This window comes from Styela clava, chromosome 1, assembly GCF_964204865.1.
Source record: "Styela clava chromosome 1, kaStyClav1.hap1.2, whole genome shotgun sequence".
Classification (NCBI taxonomy): domain Eukaryota; kingdom Metazoa; phylum Chordata; class Ascidiacea; order Stolidobranchia; family Styelidae; genus Styela; species Styela clava.
Window position 1 is genome coordinate 15,902,644 of NC_135250.1, and position 19,164 is coordinate 15,921,807.

Consider the following 19,164-nt stretch of genomic DNA (forward strand, 5'->3'; position numbering starts at 1 on the left):
CGTATGGTAGGTCTATGTCTATATAGCTACGTCCCTAATAAAATGACATGAAAGAAGAAAATAAATGAAAGTTCATAACATAGGTATACATGAACTGTGGCTGAACGCGCCATTTCATCTTTTTGAAAACTCCGCAAAGAAATTCAGAAGCCCCCTCAGTAATAACAGATGGTGCGCTCATATTTACGCTACAATATTCCAAAAGTAAATTGGCCAATGTCAGTCCTAAAATACCAAACCTACTTCCAATATAATGTCTAATCCATGAATAAAATGCGTGATAATAAAACAGAGCTTAGTGAGGTTCGACATTACGGTATAACGTACAGACTCCTCTGCATTTGTCTGTTTTTGCACTTGCAATTGATTTTTTACTAGAAGTTATGCGCAGACAAGAATATTCTAGAACTTCTGGCAACTATATTGCCGATTGTGAGTTCTGCTACCATAGTAGTTATATCACAATTTAATAACAATTTTGTTGCCCTTCTCCTGAGATAACCGTACATAGAAAAGAAATAAAACATGTGCATCAACTCCGTAATATTTCCGCTATTTCTTCGACATGTGTGTCGACTGCTGTGCTGAGGCCGTTGCAGTCCAGTCACGTGACTGGCGCGTCAGAGTAGTTGGAGCCGCTGTTATGAAAAAGGCGGTCCTCGAGTTTGCAAATTATTTCTATAAAAGGATATTGCCGAAGACTACTAAAAAAGTTCAAGCAAATCGGTAAGTATAAAATGAATTTTCAGAATAATGATGCTTTAATTTTTGTCACTAGCATGGTACGGTACCGTACCGTACATCACTCCGCGTCATTGGGTCCCACAGGCTTCAAAATCTAACTACTGAACTACGGTACCGTACCCGTGACAGCGTGAAGGAACCGTACGGTACCGGTACTGAACTGAAGAACTGCGTCAAATAAATATCTGCATTATTCTGTTATTATTATAGGCAGATATTGGTATTGACCAGTGTTGAACTGTTGGTCACAAGGTACCGGTACCTCTTCCTGTTCTAAGACCTGGAAATTATTTTACTATTTCTAGTTCACCTTGCAGCAATGAATTTGGGCTCTGCCGTCTGGGTGTTGGCGTAGCTTGCTGTGCTATGTTATGTCTGTATGTGCGAGTCGATTGATTGACTCGTCGCAGGGCAGCTGGGTGGTTCACATAATCGCTGGTCGGTTACACAAGAGGCTGTGGTTCATCTTTTGATTGAGCCGTCATATCGGTTTCCCTCTCTTCTGGGATGAATATGTAAATCCTATCCTAATCCAGGAATCTGTGGTTGTCAACTGGTAAGGGATAGGATTTACATCTTTATCGTGGGGGAGAGGAAAGTCGATAAGACGGCTTAATCCAGTACAGCACACTATCCAAATTCCAAGAATTTCCCTCCATTTGGCTCCATAAAACAAATACTCTATGTGTCTCACAAACGAATCCAGATGCTTCATATCTCGCCATGCTTGTCTCAATAATAATCTAAATTTATTGCGCCTGTCACGTGATCAAAATTGCTGTTTTTTGCTAAGAACTCTCGAATGCCACGGTAAAAAAATTTTTCCTTTGGTAAATCGGATTATTTTTTTCCCAAGGAGTTCAATGATGACGTTATTAGATTGCGCTTTTCTGTAGTATTTTGCGCAACTCCATTATATTGTATTGTTACCGATATTGAGGGATAACAGTGTTCAGGCGTCTCCCAAAGGATGGGGGGCCGGATCATCTGTAAAATGGGTTTCTCTGAAACGGGACAATGTCATTCGATCTGTATAGTGTGCCATACTGTAATCATATGGCGAACCACGGCCTCTCGTCCGGTTACTAGTCCAGGTCGGGTATGAGATTAGTTAGCCAGTTATTTATTTCGGAAGCATGGACTTGATGGTGGAGGAAGCCGTAACCGACCAGCGGTTATGTGAACCACCCTGTGGCGGCGAGAAGTCCAGCAATCCTCTCGCGCATGATCATCCCGCATGGGATTCGATCCTGCGAATCCACAAAGGGTAATCAGAGATGCGGTGGTGAGCGTATTCCTAACGCTTAGCACGATGCGCCACACCGCCGAGCCATCGGAGCCAGTATCTAAAAGTTTGATCACTTGACCCAACACTAGTCACATACAATCATACCTACTGTTCTGACCTACTTTTTCACAAAATCTGAGTTTCCATAATTTTCATCAAAAAAACAGAATAGATAAATCTGTTAATACAGTACGGCACAGTTCTCCGATTCCAAGAATAGCCCTAATATTGAAAGACATAAGAACTGTGATCTATCTACTCAAATAACGGAATAATTCAAGTCATCAACTGCAGGACCTCTGATTAGAAGGTCATGAAAATTAAAAATAAAGCGATAAGATTTGGAGTTGAAATTAGGAATGTCAGAATTTGGTCAGGGTAATATTTTATTACCCATATTCAGAAATTCGTCTTTCTGGTCGTGGAGAAGGTGTTCTGGATTCGTATTTCTACCATTCAGCCATGGTCGGATATTATTTTTCAATAACAATAATTTTGCGGTCACTGTAATTTACAATGCATGCATGATTCGTAAGTGGATCATCATTACAATATAAAAAATGGATACTGAACAATGTCAACTTTGTTCCAGACGCATTAGAAATGGGCACTGTCATCTTAGTCAACATATGAAAGGCTATTACATGTATTCATATATGTTTTCTATCAATTCACAATTGCATAAATTAATTGATCAATTCTATCATGTACAATAAATGCCTGTTGAAATAGAGTGGAGGACTCATTAACAACGTTGTTATTATCTTTCAGGGGGGTTAATAAACAAGACTGTACAAACAGTACAATACATTGCATTTGTATCTGTAATCCTTCAAACCCTCATATTGCAAAAATGCTTGCTGCTAGAAGAGACTCTTTGACTCTAACGTCACATTATGCCAATGTGGTGCGAGTGTTTCACAGTGCTCAAGAAGAAAAAGTGCAGATTGTTATGCAACTTTTCGGAGTTAACAGAACTGTAAGTTGATGCATCATTTATCTTATTTTTCAAGCATCACTGTGGGTTTATAACTAAAAATGAAAAGTAAGCCTCTAGACCAGTGCTCATCAACCTTTTTTGGAATGGTACACCCTTTTAACCTTTCTCAAAATCTGGTACACCCCGCCTATCCTACATTTTTGATACGTGATAAACTCAATGTTCAGAGAGAACTCAATGTTAAGTTACATATATACATTTGTTTATGTCTACGCATTTCAGCATCATTATTTAGTTAATGTGAACGTTTCTCTTGGATTCCACCAACCAGTTGTGCAGAGCAAGGTAATAACCTTGTTCCCAGTGCTGCTCTCATTAGTATCCGACACCCTTGAAAGAAATTCTTTTTATTATTGTTCAATTTCAATGATTGCAAAAAGCCCTTGTTCGAAGATGTATGTTGTTGACATTCGTACAGGAATGGTGATAGATTTTTGTGCAAGCGATTGCGCTACTCGGGATCTTATAGTAGTGCTGTCCAAATTTCGTTTTGTTAAGTTCTTATATGTTTTGAACTCTGCCTTTCGTACCGAGTCTGATCGCAATTCAAACAGTTCACATCAAGATGCTCATATAGCCTACCATTTACTTCATCTTGGTTTCTATTTTTGGGTTTCCGTTATCCCATTCACAAGTCTTAATGAGATAGTACAGACCAGTGTTTTCCAAACTTTTAGTATCGTTAACCCTAAAGCGAATTACCAAAAAACTCAATTACCCCCTTCATAAAAATACAGTAGTCGTATCGTTACACTTTTATTACTCACACCTATGGCATCCTCCATTTCGACTTTAAGATGCTGAACTTGCGCTAGCTTATCATTTTAGCCTACAATCTCTACAGCGAAGTCATGTTATTATATCCCTACGAACCAAATGACTAGTCGCAGGCTGGTCGATAGTACAGAATTATAAAAGAAATTGTTGAAATAGTGAACGTCTGGATCACCCCTAAAAATTGCCAATTTACCCCAGTTTGGGAACCACTGGTTGTCCCATTCAAAATCGGAAAAATATCAATTTGCTTCAATATTCTGCCATAACTTCAATTTTGTTTCAGAAGCCGGAATCTTGCTACTAGCTTTAAAAAATATTACGTACTTTTCCTTGCATCAATAAATTTAGCTGATTTGTGATGTCAAATATTGTTATTGTTAGAGAAATATTACATATCATCAGGGATGGCCAATTCGAATAAAGTATTCGAATGTATTCGAATATCTCGTCATTCGAATATCGGAATTAGCGTTCATAAGAATATTGTATATTTGTGTGACGTCACACATTTTCGGCACCGCTTTCAAGACGTTTCCGTTGAATGAAAACATTCTCGATAGAAACTTGCGCGCGATTGCTTTCATCTGCGGGACATGTTATTTAGGCCGTAAACGCCTTTACGTTTGTGTTTTTTTCTCTAAAGTGCAAATTTGTTCACGATAACGATGACAATTATTTTATTTTTGTACTTGCACGGAGTTGTTAATCCGGTGAATACGTTCATCGGCGGCGAGTTTCTAAAGAAAACGCAAATTTTTTGATTGAAAAGCGGCGATTTAAAATACTGAAAATCAAACCGTAAACAAAATAGTTTTTATTGAGGCCCGTGACAGTTTAAAATACGGCAGTGAAAATCGCAAAATTTCGTATGCCTCTGGCACTTATTATGTTTGGTCCGCTTTTAGAAACATAGGGTCACTAATTGAGGGCGAAATTTGCCTGATTATCCATTACTTTAAATTAAATTGCAGTCGAAAATTTTTGTGTTAACATTATACAAGGTTTGAAACCGACTTTTTTCGGGTTGTGAGAACGTACATATTATATTAAATCTAAAGTATATTCAATCATTTTTTATTGTGCTGAAAATTCATCGGCTCTTTTAGCGTATTTAATTAGAATATCGTATGTTAGTATGTACCCTACAACATTTGGTACGGTACATCCCTAGTACACCCTATCGATATGGTACATCCTTCAAACTTTTTGGTACACCCTGGGGTGTACTATACACTCGCTTGACGAGCACTGCTCTAGACTCCATCTGGTTTGAACTTTTTTTGGGTGATGAAATAAGTGTAAGCAGGAACATTTTGATGCAAGAATTCATTATGCTAAATCATTATTTAAGTTCGGTTTCACTGCAAAAAAATTCACCAGAGAAAGGTATTTTTTATTTATAATATTAGTCATTTGTAATTATAACTATTTTTTTTATTAATTAATTAAGCATACTAACTAAAAGCAAATATTTACCCTTAAAGTCAAAAGCATTAGCGATTTTGAACTGAATTATCTTTATTTTTTCCAGTATTTTCTGTGTCACTCTTATTATATAATCACACACACCACTTATAGTTTAGATCAGAATTTTGAAAATTTTACGTATTTGGTCTGTTATCAGAACTTGTAAAGTCAATATGAGAGAGTTCACATTGAATTGACGTTTTGAGAATGAATTTTCTCATCAATCAAACAATCAAAGTTTGTGTTGTACTGTTAAGTTATCATTTGGGCAATATTTCATGAGGGGAAATTTGGTAACAACTTAAACTATAATTTAAGGTAATTTCTCTAATATCGAAATGTATTTGATTAGATTCAATCTATGATAGCAGTGTTTAATAACAAGTATTGAAGTTTGATCATTCGAGGCAATATTTTAAACTTCATTTAAATAATATTGCAATATTTTTCAGGTAAATCGACCTACTAATGAACCATTGGCTAAATCACTTGAAAGAATTAAAACCAATGTCAAAGCAGCAAATGGGAAAGCTGCAAAACGAGTTAAGAAGAAAGTGAAAAAGGATAAGGGGGAAAAATCCACAGAGCCCCCAGAACCAGCTCCCACTGCGGTTTTATATGATTGGGCTGGTCAAAAGGTATCAATCAATCTTGATTAGTGTGACCTAGTGGTTATTGGACTTGAATGAATTACTATCAACTATGAATAAAGAACGATGAACTAGAACAGTGTGTCCCAACCCGAGTCCGCGGTCTCGAGCCTGCGAAGCGTTTGAATGAGTCCGCAATGAGCCAGAAATTCACTTCGGGCTGCAAACGTTTTTGCAAAAGTTAACTATCAGCCAAGTTACGATTTACGTTAAAATTTACATAAAACATAAAAAGCAAGTTTATTCACATAACATTAATCAAGTCAATTATTACTAGTTACTGAGTATGACTGGGCATATGTTCCAATATTCAACTAATAGAATAGCAATTCACTATTCGAAAATTTGGTGACAGGTGACGCGACAGGTCAAAACAATTGGATTTCACAACTCCCTTGCAAATTTCCAACGAAAACCCGAGCACACGCGTGGTGTTTCTCGCGAGTTCGAACAACGTGAAATAATTTTTTTTTTGTAGGTGTCAACGGTGGCGACCCAAATTTTCTAAATTAAAAAGCGACAATACAAAAAACTGAAATTAAAACGGAGGACACCATAACGACGATAACAAATTTGCAAGATCTCTAAAAATATGTATCAAAACTAAATATAATCGGGCCATATGTTAGCAGATTGCTGTGGCATTTTAAAGAAGTAATGCTATCATCTTGTCATAATCGACTCAACCGCGAGTTACCCTGAACACAATTAGAATAGAAAGACATTTTAAATTCTTGTCGCTGTCATGGATTGAATATAGTACGACAGAAAAGGCCATTATACACTAAAAAAATCGACTCTTTTAACGGACGCTTGATTGTGGCGAAATTTCGATTTTGAAATTCATTTAAATACCGTTGTGTTTGGTTTTATTGCTTCTCCACACAGAGTACGGTTGCAATAAACGCACCTTGAGTCCGCAAAGGTTTTCGCCGGTGAGATATTAGTTCGCGACCAAGAAAGGTTGGGAAACGCTGAACTAGAAAAAGGCAGACGAAACAGGTTGTAAAATTTATCTTCAAATCTTATACTAGTCACTTTATTCAAGACATAAGAAATTGTGAAGGTTGTTTTGTGCCGAATCAGAATTTTTCTACTTTTTTTTAAATAATAATTTTGTTTGTAAATTGTAATTGCATGCTTAAGCCTTATTCAAAGTCATATGCATATGAAAAAATCCCATAAAATGTTCCTACACCATCCAATGGTGTTAGTAATTTCACACTGTTCTTGTTATCCAAGTTTTTCATATTTAACAAGAAGATCTTTCTAGATTTTATCGAAATTCATTAACACCAATTTATAAAATTTTTCATAGATTGATGAACAGACATCGATCATTGATGCATGGGAGATCGGTCGAACATTAAAAGTCTGTGATTTGTCATATCTTGTTGTCTGTAATCCACCTCAAGTTGAGTTTGTAAATCTAGCTAACACACCTTTGGTTGGACTACCAATCCATCCGCAGTTACAACTGAAAATGGCTACAATAGAGAATTCAAAGTAAGTGAATACCTATAGCAATTAGGGATTATAACAACTAAAATACCTGGTTTGAGATTGATGAAAAGTCTAATTGTGATCAAATCCCAATTCCCAAGTATATTATGCTTTAAGTCGATTTATTTTAAAATTGAGATAAATATTAAATTAGTTGGTGCACCTGCGACTTCTATTTCTGTGTTAATTACTAACTAGCACGTTCGGCTAATGACAACAAAACAAATGCCTTACAACAGCGCATATAATAATAAATTTGTGAGCAACTTCTGTCTCCATGAATTAATAGTGAAGATACTCAAAAGCCACAACAAGTTTGTTTATGGGTCAGATTTGGCACGCGGGCCGCAGTTTGCCGACCACTACCCTAGTCGGATGTAATAAAATGGTTTTAATAACTTCGAAATAAACATACATAAGTTTTGGCATCTTTCAATGCTGTTATGGTTCAAATCAATTCCTACTTTATTTTTTCAGTTATGGAGTTACAATAAATCAAACTATTTTTAATAATATAACACCAGCTCCCAACTCCTCAGTCCCTTCTATACCTACATAATTTTAGAACCACTGTGGAATAATTAATTTCTTTTCTTGCTAGGTTTGAGTGGTTCAGACGGTATCGCTTTCCTCCAAAAAGTAACGGAATCGAAAGCAGTAAAATGGATACTTCTGCTACAGCAGCACCTCCAGCACAGGCACCTACACAACCAACAACTTTTGATCCACTTACTGGTCATCCAATACCAATTCAAAGTATGTCACTTACCAGTATAATATTATATTACATTTCAAATTCAAGATTTTAATTTTATGTTGACTACTATGGAAGACTAGCTTGCTCTGTTAGAGTTTTTACATTATTTACATTACATTACTTCATTCATGGTAGATAAATTTTTATATCATTTAGATGGCAGAACTAGCTTGTGAATTGTAATACTTATATTAGATTTGGAATGTACCCATTCAATCTACTATGATGATGTTTTCTATGCAAACTTGATCTATCTAATGTTAATAATAGGCCTATGTATTGCATTGTTATGTGTATATTCAAAGATTCATTTTAATTTTCTATTTGTTCATTTATTTTTAATTTGAAGATCACCCAGTGCCCCTTCCTTTGAATGCAACTCATCCGCTTTCCCACCCGCCACCACATTCGACTGGATATGATCCAATAATAGGAAAACATGATTTGGATGGAACTGAACGAAAAACAGAATTCAATAAAGTGGATAATGAAGAAGAATGGGAATTTGTTGGCCACGAAAAAGTAATCCAGAATTGTTTTCTCAATTTGATTTGTTATGGATGATAAATGATAATTCACTTTCCTAAAATACAGAATATATTTTTTATAAATGATGAAATCGTTTTTCAATACATTGACAAGTAGGCTACAAGATGGCTTTCCAATGACTCACAATGTAGCATATTGGTAATAATGAAACATTAGGACATGATAATGTATTAAACTCTTCTGTCTCCCTAGTTGAAATTTGGAAAAGTATGATGCTACTCGCAATATACTAACATGTAATACATAGTGGTTGGTTAAATACCACATTCAACAACGTTTTGGGTGTAATATGGTGATCTGTCTAAGAAATTAAACTTTTGTAAACTTTGAAGTGATGTGCCACAGCCCATTCGCTGGGTAGTATTAGCTACTGTTATGAACATGGAAGTTTGTGCGGCGCTCCAGAAGTGTGAGTACCGGATGTACCGGTAACTACTTTTGTTCGTCTATTTCACATCAAGTTGTGTAAAGGGACTGAAACCTATTGGCAGGGGGTATAGTCCTCGAACTCGTATAGAACTAAAATAAGTAAAATCGGAATAAAATTATGGCCTAACCCTAACCTGGTACACACACTATGGGAGTACCGTTTGTGCTTCAGGAAGAGTCTATTTTTATCTATTGTCATTTTGAAGCCATCATTTTAATCAAGGCTTGATTCGAAAATTGATATAATTTTTGACGCACCTATATTTTTTGTTTAGTCACGTTTTATAAATATGTCTTACCTACCTTATTCTAGTTAAAAAATTGTTTTTTATGTTTCATTCAGACATATACTGCCACGGAAGCAGATATTGGTTATCAAATTAGACTGAAGATTTCACCGGGAAATGAAAAGTATCCTTACAACTCTGATAGGTTCCGTGCAGAGGTTTGTTATCAAGTATAAAATCTAAATCTCTTGTTTTTCAGTATTGCTCGGTGTTTGAACTAGATAATTATATCTGTATATATAAATATATAATTTTCCATACAATTTAAAGAATCTATGATTGTATTGGGAATTTTGTTTTCTATTATTTATGTTGATACGATACATTATTTTGCATCTGTTATTACTTATAGTTGTTCAAAGTTTAATTTGTAATAAAATAATCATGTCTTACGAGAGTAATTGCAACTTCCACTTCAATTTAGAAAATTTTAGGAATTTCATACAACATTTAGAACTGAAAAAAACTGCGTTTGCCCTGTTTTTGATTCTTCTCTATTTTGCAAAATTTATATTTACAGCATTAAATTTCAGTATGTTTTGCAATTATTTTCCAAGCACAGAGATACCTCGGTCGTCAAATGACCTGATACTTAAACTTGAATTCGGTAGTCGGCCAAAATGCTGCGTTACTCGAACAGAAATTCAGTGCTCGAACACCCCAGTGTGATGATGTCACACAAACCGCGCATCTCGCATCTCGCAAGGTGACCCTTCTACTACCGAGGTATCACTGTTTTTTTAAACTATATTTTACATTTATTCAACTCGTACTTTTCTTATTTTCTCAGCCGGTATATTCATATACCAGAGGTGTTGTTGCTGAAGGTCCTTCAAAATGTATTTTTGGTGATCGAATTTTGCACACTTCACAAAGATGTACTGATGGAAGGTATTGTAGTGTGATTTTGTATTGTGTTTTATGTTTCTCCTGCTTTACTTAATATTTATTGTGCATAGATAGCCATATCATCAGTCTAATAAATACATATGGAATTACCTCAAATAAAGTTGAGCTAAGTGCTGTAGCTAAGGAATAGGCTTCTCTACCTTGACAATAATTACCCCACCCAGGTGCCTCAAGCCCACACATTAGAACCGTGTTGGGTATAATCGTATTCCAAATTAATGTGATTCACAAAACAATGATGTGATTTATAGCCTGCGGTTCACACCGTACGGTTTGTCTGACCATCTGTAGTGTTGAAAATTAGTTGGCTCCTCCCATATCACACAGCTAACGTTAGGGAGGCCATGGTTAAAGCATCGTATGTCCCATCTATCTCGTCGTGGGTAAATATGAAACCCTTACCTTAAAATCAATTGTTTAATGTGATCATTTTCAAACTAATACTAGTAGTGTTCTTTTTCAAAAATCTTGATATTCCTAACTTATTTCTGTCAATTTTTCATTTATTAAAATTAATCTTATTAGGGGGATTTGAACTGTGTAATTTCTTTATCGCCATTATAATACAGCTGAAAGAATAACACCTTATTTTCAAATGATTACCGTAAATTAAAGTTCAAAAAGTCCTGTGAGTTAATTGTAATTTGCCTGTTGTTTTCTATTGCAGTTTTCGATTTGTCTGTTATAACATCCTTGCAGATGTTTACGCATCAACTGAATATGCACACGATTTTCTGTTCCCATATTGTCCCAATGAGGCAATGGACATTGGATATCGACAACAGCTAATTGTAAAAGAGTTGATAGGTAAGATCATTAGTTAACTGAGAATATCAGCATGAAAGAGTCCATTTGTTTGGTCAAATGATTCAAAAATTGGTTCTTAGATTCAATATTATATTCTTGGTTAAACTCTATATGACACTTCGTTGGATTTTGCACATGAAGTGCACATTGTGCATTCAAATTTTTTTGTCTGTAAATGCACCATTATTTTGACAGCTTTCACTATATTCAATCACTTTTTATTAATTTTAGGTTACAATTCTGACATAGTATGTCTTCAAGAAGTTGACAGAGTAGTGTTTGAATCTCAGTTGATGCCATCAATGTCTTTAGAAGGGTATGCTGGTGCATTTGCTGCTAAAGATGGAATAAAGGAAGGTGTTGCCCTTTTCTATAGGAGGGAAAAATTCAGGTATATTTGTCTATTTCTACCATAGAGAAGTAATCACAAAATATAGCTACTATAAAAATCTTGCAAAAACTGCAATTGTATATTAAATCTGCTTGATGTATGCATTGAATCTGTTGAACTGAAACTGATTTTCAGTAGATTTTATCACAGCAAAACAATGTAATAGTAATTAAATCCTTTTGCTCTCACTTGTGATATATATTTATATCCTCATCCAAAATACATGTCATGGTAATCTTGTGCTATATTCGCATTGGTATATATATTTCATCACTGTTGCTTTGCTGCTCAATATTTCTGGTTTTCAGACTTTTAATGGTGGACAACATCATTTTACGGAAATCATTCCAGGATGAAAAAAATACAGATTTATTCGTGAAACTAGATGAAAATAATGAGTTCAAGAAAACCTTTCTCACCAAGCCAACATGTCTATTGGTGAGATTTTTTGAGTGACAGAATTTTACTTAAATTATGAGTCATGTGACACTCAAAAGTTTGGATTTATTGCAATATGAAACTAACAGAGCTTGGTGCATAAGACAGTTTATTAATTTTGAGCAAAATCCAAATACTGGGAAAACCTGAAAATAATACTTTATTGATGAGAATTTCATTGTAATTGATGGTCTTATTGCCAGTACCTGAAAATGTTGCGATCAAGCGTTTCATCTTGGTTGTGATGTCTGGTAAAATTCCCACCTGACTAGCAGTTGCTGACTTAGTGCTTCTCAAAAAATGACTCTCTGCTCTGATTTGCGAGAATTTTTATTGCTGCCTAGACTTTAAAATAACCAAATTTGGCCACATAAACTTATGTCGAACTTGTATTAAATCCAAATTAAGACGTAGCTTCAGAGAGTTTGGTTCTGGCTCCAGAAATTTTGGAATTGCAACTTCAAGTTCTGATACCGATACTAGCAAAGAATGTCATGTCGTACTCTTGACTCTAAATTTACACTCTACAACACTGTGAAATTTAACAGCTTATAATGAATATTAAGATTTACCATGTTTATCCGATTGTTTTCAGGTGGGACTACTTCAATCAACTGAAGATCCAAGAAGAACAATCTTGATAGGAAATACCCATCTATATTGGCATCCTCATGGCTGTCATGTCAGATTACTCCAGGTTTAATATTAATTCAATAAATAATATCATTATTTTATATAGTAATATGCCAAATTATTTGTGTTTTTCCTCTTCAAAATGTTCAGCGATCGAAATATGAAAACCTTTTTTTTGAAGATCATTTGAATTTCCAAGAAAGTAGTATAATTGTAGAAATAAAATGATGTGGGTGGAAGACATTTCCCGTTTTAAATGTAAACATTTGTCTTACTCTTACATATTAGTCTCATAATTTAGAACTTACCTATAGTACTAAATATGGAGGCGGTTTCATACAAACTTGAATCTATTTAAATTTGTATTCCATGTGGGAAATTGCTGATTTTAGGAATCATTTAAAATAGTTTCATTTGACAAGTTACTGTTTTTGAGTATTTGTCTGAAACACAGTATGAAAATACTGTGAAACAGGGGTGTGCAACCTTTAATACAGGAGGGTCAGACACAAATAAAGTGAAACCGTGGGCCACAGCTTTATTTCACATAGCCTTTCTAGTAGATACAGGCACAAAAATTTTAGGTATTGACATGCAATGTTCGCTTCGCACGACCTGGCTGTTAGGCCCTAACAGTTAGGGCAGTGTTTCCCAACTCGAGTCCGCGGTCTCAAATGAGTCCGCAGAGCTTTTAAATGAGTCCGCAACGAGTCAGAAATTCATTGCGGGCCGCAAACGTTTTTGCGAAACTTAATTAACTATCAGCCAATTTAGGATTTGCGTTAGAATTTACAAAAAAACATGAAAAGTCAGTTTATTCATGTGACATTAATTGCATCAATAATTACTGGTTACTGAGTGGGGCTGGGCATCTATTCGAATATTCAACTATTAGAATAGCATATTTACTAATCGAAAATTTGGTAACATGTGACGCGACAGGTCACTTGCGAGTCGCTTAATCAAACAATTGGATTTCACAACTCACTTGTGGATTTCCGGACGAAAACAAGAGTCTGTACACGCTTCGATAGATTCGTAATAGGTGTTTCTCGCGAGTTCGAACAACGAGGAATAAAAAAAATTTCTGGTAGGTGTAAATGGTGGCAACCCAAATTTCCTAAATCGAAAAGCGGTCGGCGAGCGATTAAAAAGGCTTTTTTAGACATTGCAAATCGCAAAATTTTGGGTGCTACCGTAGTATACGTACCAGGGCATTTTCCTTTAGGATTCTTTGCTTTACTGCATCCAGATTGGTACGCACAGTATTAATGTCGAAAAATACGAGTCGAAACAAGATATAATCGGGCACTTTACAACGCATTTTTGTGTCCACGGATTGTCATGATATTTTCTGAGTAGTATTGCTCTTATTTCGTCAACACAACCGTAGATTAAAAGAATCACACATGGGGATGGATTGAATAGTTTATGCAACAGAAAAAATCATTGAAAAGTCGAAGATTGAATTAAGTTGTACATTCTGAAAATTTATAGCAAATAGAATGATTTTTTCTAACAGCGATAATGAATTCGCAAGATCGCAAAAAATATGTATCAAAGCTGAATATATTCAGGCAATATATTCTTTCATTATTACGTTCGCAGATGGCACTGGAATTTAAAAAAAGTTATGGTTTCATCTTGTAAGTCGACGCAATCGCGAGTTACCATGATGAACACAATTAAATTAAAATAGAAATACATTTTAAATTCTCGTCGTTGTCATGGAATGAATACTGTGCGACAGAAAATCCATTATACACCAAAAATGTCGACTCTTTTAACGAACGCGTAATTGCAGCGAAATTCCGATTTTGAAATTCGTTTGGTTTTTCTGTTGTGTTTGGTTTTATTGCTGCTTTACACAGAGTACGGTTGCAATAAACGCACCTCGAGTCCGCAAAGGTTTTCGATGGTGAGAAAATAGTCCGCGACCAAAATAGGTTGGGAAACGCTGAGTTAAGGCATTGTATTGTCATAGGCATGCATAATAAATTAGACTCAGGTATATGCTTTGTAACGCAAAAGGATTGGAATTACCCCCACGTACCAGAATAAACTAACTTGGAAACTCTTTCGCGGGTCGCACACCATTCAAAATTGGCACTTCTCCGCAGGCAGCACAACTTTTCCTTGTTGGACGCATTTGTCCCGAGGGTCGCAGACCCCTGCTGTAACAGATAGATCCCAACCAATGCACTGTTTATTTTTCCAAATTCCATCCCATTGAATAGATATGGACTTTTGTGTGTTATTCATCGATTAGTAATATATTCAATGTTCTATATACAGAAATGTTATTAGTTTTACCCATCCCTGTGGTATACAATCTTCATACTCACTATAATTACTTTTGGTTTTGAATACTCAAGGTTGTCCAAATCGTAGCCTATTTTTTCTGCATTTTTCAAGAACTTTTAGTATTGAAATAGAAAATTTCATTGCTTTTGATAAACTATTTCTTACATTTTCAGGTTGAATTGATTCTTCGTGAAATGCGATATCTTCATCAAAAATATGCCGAAAATAATCCAACATGCATTATCACTGGGGATTTTAACAGCAACCCATATTCTGGTGCTGTCCAGTTGTTAACGAAGGGACATGTCGAACCTAACCATGCAGATTGGTATTCTAGTAAGTTTTATTTATTGTTACAATTTTTCATGTCGCATCGAACAACTTTATAATTTAAAGATTTGTAAAAGTATTTTTAGCATTATTAGTTCCTAGTTTCAACTGTTAGTCCGATAACAATGGCAGATATTTCATTAGGTTAACTTATCATGGAGCATCGAGTTTGTCTTGGTATAAATCTGAAATGGCCAAAACCGACTACGCTACTATTGCGAATGCATTCTGAAATATTTAAATGAGATTCTTCTGCTTTTTTACTTTATAATTTAAAGATTTGTAAAAGTATTTTTATCATTATTAGTTCCTAGTTTCAACTGTTAGTCCGATAACAATGGCAGATATTTCATTAGGTTAACTTATCATGGAGCATCGAGTTTGTCTTGGTATAAATCTGAAATGGCCAAAAACGACTACGCTACTATTGCGAATGCATTCTGAAATATTTAAATGAGATTCTTCTGCTTTTACTGTTTGAATTAGATTGCTCAAAATAACAGTTTTTTTAAAATGAAACTTCTAAATAATTTCTTGTATTAGGAATTTATAATATTTAATAGATTTTTATATTCAAATTCCTTATTCTCTTGTGTTTACTTTAAACTGATAACATATGGGATATGTTGGCGATGGATGAATTGTTTGGAATATCGCTAAAAGTTATATTTATGCACATAGAGCTCAATTTTAAAATGATCATTCTGCAATGACTGTATCAAATAAAATAAAAATATATGGAGTGCACAATAGTCAAGTAATGTGATTTAGGATTGTGTAAAAAACTGCTCATTTTTCGTCCAGTTACCTGCGTTGCAGCGGGCGTATGTGCCGTAGATCACAGAGATGCTTGAACAAGAACGAGCTAATGATAACAATTAAGAAACTGGGCTTCCATAAAATCCTTGCAAAACATGTATTTTGTTAATCATTAATCTCTCACAATGTTTGACATACAAGTTTAATTTCAGTGGGAAAATCTGAATTCATCTCCGGAATGAATCTAACAAATCAAAAGCTCTTCTTGAGTGCATGTGGCTATCCAGCGTATACTAATTATGTAACAAGATTCCAGAACTGCTTGGATTACATCTTCGTTGAACCTGATAGACTTAATGTAGACAAGGTATATGAAATTAACAGTTTTTAGATAACTTTTATGTTGACATCCACATTTTGTCATTGTTTTGAATTGGTGGGTGGATTCGTTGTCTCTAAGTAATTCTGGATGTGATAACGTTGAAATAGTGTGATGGCTTAATAGTATGTATTTCCTAACTTGGCGTAGAATAAGTCTTTAGAATGTTAAAAATTGTCCTCTCAAGGTTGTGGAGAGGGTAACATTTTTCCCCAATGTTAACAAAAATGCTTGACTCAAACTCCGCAGCATCAATGCATATGGTCATAAATAAACATTAATTGGACTCGACCTGTATTAATTTATAATTTCTAAAGTTTGTCTGAGATTTCAGGTTCAATTCAAGAATCAAATTTAAACAAAATTTTATAAAACGCCTGAATGAATATCAAGTTAAGAAATATCTTTTTGAGATTAAGCAAATAAAATGATACATTCCAGGTCATTCCACCACCGGCACACGAAGATGTGATTCGGCACACTGCGTTGCCGAACATAGCAGCTCCGTCAGATCACATCGCACAAGTTGTTGACCTGTCGTGGAGAACTTAGTGAAATCATCACAAAAAAGACACAAACTGAGACATATTACGGTAGTTACATACACTGCCGAGGAAGAAGCACTGTCTGTGTGGGCATGCAGATAAGTGAATACTTTTCAACAACATCTAAGTGAAATCATGGTCATAACCTGTATTCGACTACACATACATTCCTTATCCAAGGGCTGTTTAAGGGAGCACAACGTAATATCCACTGGTCCATATATCCTTTTTTTAAAAGTTTGTACATGAAGACATATGAGATTATGAAGGTGCTTTCTTGCTAAAAGTCTGGCACCAATCCCAAAAAACACCCCTATCACAGAAAAGTTTTTTATTTTGGATTCCTTGGAGTATGCACAATGGCTGAATTATCGCAAGCAATTGAATGGCGTTCGTCACATTTGACAGCATGCGCTGCGCAAAATTGATGAATTGGATTTTTGTGGTAATGTAAGCGAATTTAACACCAAGTAGTGGGCCCTATATATCTTAACATGAAGCATTGGAAAATTCAGTTTTGCTACTGCTAAATTGCTGTAAATTGTGTGTGTATCATTCAATGTTTGTATTGGATTATGACTTTACATCCGACAACATTTCATTTTCATGCTCCATTCTTTACTGGTCCAAAGTTGACTGAAGTTTAATAAGACACACAGAACAGCGAATGCTGGGCTTTAGATTTCATTAATCCATAATCAAACTTCAAAATGTTGTTTCCTATTTTCTGTATCAAGTTACTATATATTTGAACATGAATACCTGTACATTGATGAAATATTCAAAACATGATTGGGGACCTCATTCCCTGAGTTGATGTATTTTGCGCCATTGATTCTGCCACATTTGTTTTTATGCTATGCCACATTCTAAAAAATATTGATATAATAGCCAATGCTACTGAGTATCCTGTGTTTATGATTTTATCATGTATTTTCTAATCATGTTTAAAGTCAATGAATCTTTTTCTCATGACTGTTCTGAACTCATTAATTTCAATTTCTAGTTTTATAGGGATAAAGCATACTTAACAGTGAGGCATATTTAACATCGATTTTATGAGTTAGAAGTATATTTATGGTGCAATATTGGTCTCTCTGGTTATAGAAGACTGCATTCATTATATGTGCAGTTATAGGTGGAGCTTGTTTAAAATCAATTTGATTGAATCCCTATTATAAGCAGAAAGGTTCGTGTATCAGGTGTATGCATTATTATTATGAACATGTCTCCGAATAAAAAAATTTTGCAGTTTGATAGGTTAATAAAATTCAAGGAATCGCACAACCGACCACTTACTTTCCAATTCAAATTACTACTCAACCTTCAATACATATCTTGATGTTAGGACGCAACCTACATATGGGCTACTATTTTCCAAAACCTACTTGTCAACCTTGCACCGTTTGTGTTCATAAGTATGTTAGCCCTTCGTTTTTCTGTACATATACTTTTTTTTGGCAAATTGCTGCTTCGTATGACTTCTATAACTACATTCGATACTACTGTTCGACATGTGGTTACAAGTTATAAGAAAATTATGACCCATTCAATTGTTTGTTTTACCATGTTTGCCATCATGTTTTGCAATATTGATACAATTATACCTGCCGTTATATTTTGTCAAAATTGAAATAATTGTATTTTCAAGCATACATGCTAGATGGGTATACTTGACTTCTTCATGGCACTGCGCCTCATATAACATATCCGTGGCAATGTAAAACAATGTTTGTGTTGACAAAGTTTGGCCTATTGTTAAATTTCTATCGTCTCTTTGACATTCTGCATTAGACATTTTGTAATAAAGTACTCAATAAATATGCATGTATGCGAGATCGGGATGGGAAGTGGAGATGGATTATATTACTACCGGACGAACGTTCAATAGGCGATCTGGAATTCGCTAGAGTAGTACTTAGAAGAACATATTTTAACATTATGATCACCCAAACCCTAATCTGGTGTTCTTTTCCATGGCATGCTAGGTTTTCTGAAGGTCTTGTAGGAATGCTCTTATCAAGATCGCAAGCCCTTAAAAAATTGGAGAATACTCCTGAAATTGTCGCAAGTAAATATTTTTGAAGTGAGGCATTTCAACATTCGGTACTGCTGGAGTTGACGTCAATCTTGTACGATAAAGGAACGCAAATTTAGGTACAGTACCTTGTACTTCCCAATATTGGACACGTAGTGGATATGACGATCGTTTCAGTAT

General features: G+C 35.1%; 1 protein-coding gene across 1 annotated transcript; it reads left to right on the forward strand.

Annotated features, from left to right (window-relative positions):
* The first annotated feature begins 550 nt into the window (after positions 1-550).
* LOC120341909 (2',5'-phosphodiesterase 12-like) lies at positions 551-18,771 on the forward strand. Its single transcript, XM_039410503.2, has 15 exons — positions 551-726; positions 2,804-3,011; positions 5,729-5,914; positions 7,245-7,432; positions 8,031-8,185; positions 8,536-8,708; positions 9,508-9,609; positions 10,242-10,342; positions 11,028-11,167; positions 11,399-11,558; positions 11,867-11,996; positions 12,592-12,693; positions 15,107-15,269; positions 16,235-16,389; positions 16,843-18,771. The coding sequence occupies exons 1-15, from the start codon at positions 566-568 to the stop codon at positions 16,951-16,953; spliced, it is 2,235 nt and encodes a 744-aa protein (XP_039266437.1). The 5' UTR covers positions 551-565; the 3' UTR covers positions 16,954-18,771.
* Positions 18,772-19,164: the final 393 nt, after the last annotated feature.